General features: G+C 36.4%; 1 protein-coding gene across 1 annotated transcript; it reads right to left on the minus strand.

Moving 5' to 3' along the window:
* Nucleotides 1-1033: 1033 nt before the first annotated feature.
* LOC148566751 (uncharacterized) lies at nucleotides 1034-5806 on the minus strand. Its single transcript, XM_088484417.1, has 5 exons — nucleotides 5091-5806; nucleotides 4695-4804; nucleotides 2901-3088; nucleotides 2469-2822; nucleotides 1034-1114 (listed from the first exon to the last, which is right to left on the minus strand). Exons 1-5 carry the CDS (start codon nucleotides 5804-5806, stop codon nucleotides 1034-1036), a joined length of 1449 nt encoding a protein of 482 aa, XP_088340543.1.
* Nucleotides 5807-8225: the final 2419 nt, after the last annotated feature.

Genomic DNA, 8225 nt, shown 5'->3' on the forward strand with positions numbered 1-8225 from the left:
TCACAAAAATAAAGTATGCCTGAGTACTTTCAGAGTACATTACAACAAAAAACCAAGACTCAATATACTTTATATCAACATGTTCAAAACAAATAATTCCTCTTAAAACTTTCTTGCCAAATAATTCAATTAAGCAAAAATATCCAGCAACATAAAGCTCATCCAACATATCAGATCAAAAAATTGGCAGACAATAATCATCTGAAAACTGATATCAGTCATCAAAAATCTGATATGTATTATTAGATTAGCCCCTTTTTTCTACTCTCTTCCCCTTTTGTCATTGAGCTTTTTCCCTTTTTATTTTTCATGGATTCAGGAACTCCACCTCCCTTTATGGTCGAAACCCTGTTCTCAAACTTATTTTTAAAATCTAGTGAGTCCAAGTTTGGTGGCTCTCGAGTGTTGTGAAGAATATAACCCTTCAAACGCTGAGAGGGTGCAGTTCGGCCAGAGTAATGGGGTGTTGAGTACCGTGGAGGTGAAGGGGTTGGTGATGACTCAGACGGTTCTTGGATGAATGACTTTCTTCCTCATTGAATCAGTTGAGTGAGATGATGGAGATGAGGGTGAAGAAGAGTGAATATGGATATGTGTGTGAGTTTGAGGGGTAGAGGAAGATAGAGGTTTTTTGGTAGAGGGGGTTCAGTTGCTTCTTCTAGTAGGTAACTTCTTTCTCATGATGGAAGATGAAGTAGATATAGAGAAGGTGAGGAGTGGTCGAAGAAGATGGAAGGTGGAGAAAGGTTTAATCACATTAAATACTTAGTGGAGAGAATGTCATTTAAAGAGAAGAGCATTTAATGAAAACCGTTTTCAAGGAAAGTTTAAAAATTAAAATAAGTAACTGAAAGATCTTTTCCTTGAGACGTGGGAGAGAATAAGGGAAAAGATTTTGATTTGACATGAACTCCCCCCAAAAAGATATGATGTGATAACCTTCCAAAAAAAATATTTAAAAAATAATTTTAATGAAAACAAAAAATGAAAGTGGGCCATAATCATAGAATGGATCAAAGTAGTTGGGTTGGGCTTAAGTTAGAGGGCACCAAGGTTCAGTCTCCCCCTGTTTCATAGCTTGATCATCACCTGCCCAGATTTGTCTCCCTGCTACCTACGAGACAAAAACCAATAGAAACATAAAAATCACAATTTTTCAACACAGTTTAAATCCATTATTCCCAAACTGCTCCTTAAATCACAAACCTATCTTCACATAGAGGTTTAGTGAATATGTCAGCCAGTTGCTCTTTGGAATTTACAAATTGAATATCAATAGTACCTTTTTGCACATGTTCTCTAATAAAATGATATCTAACTTCTATGTGCTTAGTTCTAAAGTGCAGAACAGAATTTTTAGAAATGTTTATTGCACTCATATTATCACAAAATAAAGGTATACTATTGATTTTCAATTTATAATCCTCCAATTGAGTTTTTAACCAAATTTATTGAGAACAACAAGCTGCGGTAGATATGTATTCAGCTTCAGCCGTGGATAGTGCAACAGTGACTTGCTTCTTGCTTGACCACATGTTGAGTGAGCTGCCAAGGAAGCAACACATTCCGGATGTGCTTCTTCTATCCACTCAATCACCCGCATAATCTACATCACAAAAAACCTACTGCACAAAACTCATCAGATTTAGGATACCATAAGCCAAAATCATAAGTTCCCTTAATGTATCTAATGATACATAAGTGAGCCAATCATTCCTCTATACCGTGTTTCATCCACATTTTTCTCACTTTCATCCTTATCAAGTTTAGTGTTTGGATGCATAGGTGTTCCTATAGGTTTGGAATTTTCAAGGCCAAATTTCTTGATTAATTCTTTTGAATATTTTACCTTGGTGAATGAAAATACCACTAGGAGTTTGTTTGATTTGAAGACCAACAAAAAAGGTTAATTCACCCATCAAACTCATTTCAAACTCACTAGTCATAAGTTTTCCAAACTCTTCACACAAGGTTTCATTGGCCGAACCAAACACTATATCATCCACATAAACTTGAACAAGTAAAATATCATCATTAGATGCTTTTATAAATAAAGTTGTATCGGTGGTTCCCCTTTAAAAATGATTTTCCAACAAGAAGGCACTAAGCCTTTCATACCAAGCTCTTTGAGCTTGCCTAAGGCCATAAAGAGCCTTTGATAGTTTAAAAACATGATTTGGAAATTCTTTACTTTCAAAATCGGGGGGTTGAGCCACAAATACTTCTCTATCTATAAAGCCATTAAGGAAAGCACATTTAACATCCATTTGGAACATCTTAAAACTCTTATGGGCAGCATAGGCAAGAAGCAATCTAATTGCTTCTATTCTTGCTACCAGAGCAAATGACTCATCAAAGTCAATCTCTTCTTCTTGATCGTAACCTTGGGCCACTAATCTAGCCTTGTTACGAACAACACTACCATCCTCACCCAATTTATTTTTGAAAATCTACTTTGTACCGGTTACCTTCTTACCATTGGGATTTGGTACAAGTTTCCAAACCTCATTCTTTTCAAATTGAGCAAGCTCCTCTTCCATGGCTTTAACCCATGAGGGGTCTTCAAGGGCTTGCTTTACATTGAGAGGCTCCAATTGGGACAAGAAAGCAACATTGCTTTGTTCGACTTGCTTCTTGCTTGATGATCTAGTGGTCACGCCTTGGGAAGGATCACCAATGATAAAATCATGGGGGTAACCCTTCAAAAACTTCCATTCTTGTGGCCTTTGAGGGATGGTTCTGCCTTGATGAGTTTCAGTTGACTGCTCTGTTCTGGGTTCTCTGGCTTGGTCAAGAGACAAAACAGAAATGTCTCCTTCATTCTAACGAGATGTTTCTGGATAATCAGGTTCAGCAGATGGGACAGACTTGGGATCAACTTGACTTACATCTTTGTTTACCTCAGTATTACAACCTGCATCATCTTCTATCACAGCACTAGGAATAGAGTTAGAATCACAAAAGGATACATGTATGGATTCCTCTATTGTTCTATGTTCCTTGAGGTAAATCTGAAATACTTTGCTAGTGGTGGAGTATCCAACAAACAGTCCTTCATATGACTTTGGATTAAATTTACCAAGATTTTCTTTATTGTTAAGCACAAAATATTTACACCCAAAAACATGGAAATACTTAAGATTAGGTGGGGTCCCTTTCCATAGCTCATATGGAGTTTTCTTCAAGCCTTTTTGAATGATGGTTCTATTCAAAATATAACATGCTGTATTTACAGCTTCAGCCCACAAAAATTTTGGTACATCATTTTCACAAAGCATTGCCCTAGTCATTTCTTGAAGGCTTCTATTCCTTCTTTTAACTACCCCATTTTTTTAGGAGTTCTAGGACATGAGAAGTTATGTGCAATACCAAAATCATCACAGAATTTTTCAAAATCTTGATTTTCAAATTCTTTTCCATGATCACTTCTCAAATGGGATATTTTCAAATCCTTTTCATTTTGAATCTTTTTGCAAAGAGTGAAAAGAGCATGAAATGCATCATTCTTATGAGCTAGGAAGAGAACCCAACCGAATCTAGAGTAGTCATCTACCACCACCAAACCATAATGTTTACCTCCTAAACTTTGAGTCCTTGTTGGACTAAAAAGATCAACATGCAACATTTCTAATGGCCTCTTAGTGGAAATTCTATCTTTTGGTTTAAAAGAAGATTTTACTTGTTTGCCTAGTTGACAAGCATCACAAGTAATATCTTTATCAAATTTAATGTTGGGAATTCCTCTAACCAATTTTTTATTTACAAGCTTAGAAATTTGGTACATGCTTGCATGACCCAATTTCTTATGCCAAAGCCATTTTTCAGATTCAAGAGAAGTGAAACATGTTACTTTTTGATCTTTTAGATCCTCAAGAGTCAATCCATACACATTATTACATCTTTTTGCTTCAAACAATATATCACCGAATTTTTCACAAATAACTAAGCAATCCAATTTCTAAAAATAACCTCATAACCAAGATCACATAATTGGCTAACAGGGGTGTTCGCGGTGCGGTTTGGTTCGGTTTTAAGGGAAAAAGTCATCCGATCCGAACGCTTAATTTATGTGCGGTGCGGTTTGGATTGGATGAACTTTTTTTGAAAATCCGATCCGATTACAAGCGGTTTGGATCGGTTTGGATTTGCGGTTTTTTAAATAAAAAAATTAAATACATATAACATGTCTTAACATCAAATTTTAAATAATCAACAATGACATAACAAGTCTTAACATATCTTAAAAAGCTAACGATAACATAACAATAGGAATAAAATTATAGGTTAGTTAAAATAAATAAATAAATAATATTTTAAACATAAAATATTTATTAAATAATAATAATACATGAATAATAGAAAAATGTATAACAAATTGAACATGTTATAAATATAATTGTAAATATAATAATAAAATAATAATATTATAGCACATTGTGCGGTTTGGATTGGATTGGATCAGTTATGAAAAGTAGATCCGAAATCCGATCCAATCCAGCGGTTTGCAAAAAATAGAATCCAATTAAATCCGAATTAGTGCGGTTTTAATCGGTTTTCGGTTTAGATTAGATTGGATGAGTGGTTTAATTTGGATCGGTTTGGATTTGAACACCCCTATTGGCTAATGCTTAGTAAGTTGTGTTTCAAACCATCAACAAGTAAAACATCATTTATGAAAGAAGAAAAGCTCTTACCCACTTTATCTATGGCCACTATTTTTCCTTTTCCATTATCACCGACAGTGACAAACCCTCCATCATACTCATCAAGCTTGATGAAGAATGTTGCCTTTCCGGTAATATGCCTAGAGCACCCACTATCCATATACCACATGTTGTCTTTTCTCTTGGATGCTAGGCAAACCTACAAAATAAGCTCAAGTGACCTTAGGTATCCAAATTTTTTTGGATCCTTTGATGTCAAACCATCTTCTTTGTCCCAAGCCATTATAATCACACACAATTTTATAAACCTTGTTTCCAATCATTCTTTCACCAAAAAAACACTAAATAGGAAAATGACCATTCCGATTGCAAAATCTATAAAATCTTTGAGTTGCTATTTTTCTAAAGCTTATTGGGTTTTGAAACCTTATGTTATTAGAAGATGATGCCATGTTGGTACAAGAAAGTTTTTCAACAAATTTTGCAGTTTTACGAAAACCCAAACCAGCTTTATCATAAAGAGGTTTTTGACTAGCCAAGAGTTGGTTTAAATTTTCTGAACTTTGAGCAAAGTTGGCTAAGTCTTCTTTAAGTCTTTTTATCTCTTTATGCAGCCACTCATTTTCTTCAAAATAGTTCACATTTGCAGTCACAGAATGATGGTGTTCACAGCTCTTAAGTTCAGCTTTTAACTGCTTGTTTTCCTCAACAAGATCAACAACAGTTTCTGCCTCCCTTAATTTATCTTTGAGAAAACCATTTTCAGCTTTTAATATAGCAATTTGAGACTCAAGATCTTGGTTTTCACTTAGGAAACATTTGATTTTTTCAGAGAGATGATCAATCATGAGATGAATGTCTTCAGTGTCAGGGTTATGAAATACTACCTGCTCTACGTGATCGGCCATGAAGCAGGTTTGAGACTTGGTTTCAGATTCTTCATCTTCATCAGAGTCATTTTCCAAGTCTTCCCAATAATCCATGAGACCTTTCATCTTTCCCTTTTTCGACTTGTCCTCCTTCTTCAGTTTAGGACAATTAGATTTGAAGTGTCCAGCCTCTTTACAGTTGTAGCAGATTACTTTGTTGAGATCCTTCTTCCTTAAGCTGCTTCCTCTGTTTTTCTCCTTCAGCTTCACCATTTTTCTGAATTTCTTAGCAAATAAAACAAAATTATTTTCAGATGAGTTATCACTGGATTCATCATCCAGAGTTTCAAAAACAGATTTGAGAGCAATTCCTTTCTTTTTTGTATCTTTTTTCAAATAATTGTTTTCAAAAGCAAGCAAATTTCCTCTCAAATCATCATATGTAATATTATCAATATTGCTACTTCAGCTATCACTATTGCTTTTGTTTCCCACTTTTTCGTGAGACATCCCAAAATTTTCCTCACAAGCATAGATTCAGGATATGTGACTCCCATAGCATACAAGCCAGTAACGATGACATTGAATCTTTCGAATAAATCATCTATTGTTTCTCCTTCCTTCATTTAGAACATTTCATACTCTCTGTTTAGAATGTCTATTTTGGTCTTCTTCACAAGGGTTGTGCCTTCATGAGTGATTTGTAGTTTGTCCCAGATTTCCTTTGCTGTTGTGCATCTTGATACCTGTCGGTATTCCTCGAAGCTGACCGCACAGTTGAGCAAGTTGACAACTTTGGCATTGAGCTCTACTTTCTTTCTATCTTCCTCATTCCATTCGGCTTCGCCTTTGAGTGAAACCACACCCTCTGCACTTGTAATTGTTGAAAACTGTGGTCCTTCCAGGATTATCTTCCAGAGTCTGTAGTCTACGGACTGAACAAATATCTTCATCCTCACTTTCTAGTAACTGTAGTTCTTTCCATTGAAGAATGGTGGTCTGTTGCTTGACTACCCTTCTGTCAGAGTGTAGGCAACCAAATTTGAGCCACTGTTATCCGCCATCAGGATCTTTTATCCAAGCTGTAAAGCTTGATCTCTTTGAGACCAAGCTTTGATATCAATTGATAGTAATCAGTGGCTAAGAGAAGGGGGGTTGAATCTTAGCCCCTTTTTCTGAGTATCATTTTCTGCCTTTCAAAATAGCTTCAGGAGATTTTTCTACGTTTTGTCTCATAACCAGACACGAGACATTTTCTTTTTGTCTCGTAACCAGTCAGGAGATATTTTTCAATTTTGTCTCCTTCGTAACAGAAACAAAAATGGAGTAGAAGAGAAAGATAGAGTCACACCAAGAAGTATCCTGTTCAGCCGCTAAGTGCAATGCAGCCTACGTCCAGTCTCCATCACAACAATGATGAAATTTCACTATAATCAACTGATTACAGACACCAATTCTTCGCTAGGAACTACCCTTTCCTATCCGGGACAAGCCCAGAATCTATACCCAAAATTGAACTTGACTTGGTCACCTACCAAGCTTTCAACTGCTAAGTGCTAACCCAACTTGTAAGGAGATTCCCACAGAATCATGATACACAACACATAGATGTACAAAGGACCTCTAAGACACATATGGCTTTTTTTTTAATTTTGTACCCTTTGCCTTTTACCTCTCACTGGATTTTTCTTACAAACCTCACTCTGTTTGCCTTTTTTACCATGAGACTCAGACAGACAAAACTAAAGAAAGGAATACAAAATGGAACACATTGAAGGAGAAGAACTTCCGTTAGATTGGGTAGCTATGAGAACTCTGTGCTTATTCTCCTTGTCTCAACCCTTGGCCGTTCATCCTTATTATAGAAGGAGAAGTTTCCAAGGTTAAAATCAGTTGAACCAAGCCACCTTCTTCTTCTTCAATTGTGAAAACAGGTTCGGATAAAGAGAAGAGAGAGAGAAACCGAAAGCAAAACCAACATGCAATTACCTCTCTCTCATTCCTTCTCATCAAGCTTCATCAATCTGAGCCTTCCATCTTGTCTTGGTCCCCAAGAAGGATTCCTGACCCTTGATAAACTTTTGATCCTTGACAGCTCATTCTATTCCATATTTGCTCCTTCCTCAACGTAGCTCCAGTAGCTACCTTCTGTGATAGATGAACAAAAGTGGAAATGAGCTTCACCTCAGAGATCCTCTACTCTAACCGAAATGGATTGCTACTACTTTAGGCATGGAGATCTTGAAGCTTCTTCATCACATCTTGCCTTAAGTGGAAAAGATCTCAGCCACGCCATGCCTTGGATCTTAAGTGGGTAGAATGTAAAACCCGGCTAATTAACGGATAATTAACCCATAAATGAGAATTTATTCTAGAAAGTCAAAAATGTGATTTTTATAGCTAAATATGATAGAGGAGATTGAGACAAGAATGTCGATACCAATTTTGTAGAAATCGGACCAAAATTGGACCGAACGGGCCAAACTGGGCCAACCGGACCCATAGTGGGCCCTTAGCCCAACATAACTAAACCCTAAAACCCTCATTTCAGCAATCTCTCCCCTCTCTAAGACACTAAACACGCTGAAATGGAGGCACAAGAGGGAAGAACACTCTCTCAAGTTCTTTCTCTCATTTGATCTTCAAACCACCACAACTTTTGATCTAGAGCTCCGATTGCCGCACCGTTTGT

The sequence above is a fragment of the Arachis ipaensis genome, chromosome B4 (assembly GCF_059453495.1).
Source record: "Arachis ipaensis isolate K30076 ecotype BB chromosome B4, ASM5945349v1, whole genome shotgun sequence".
NCBI lineage: Eukaryota > Viridiplantae > Streptophyta > Magnoliopsida > Fabales > Fabaceae > Arachis > Arachis ipaensis.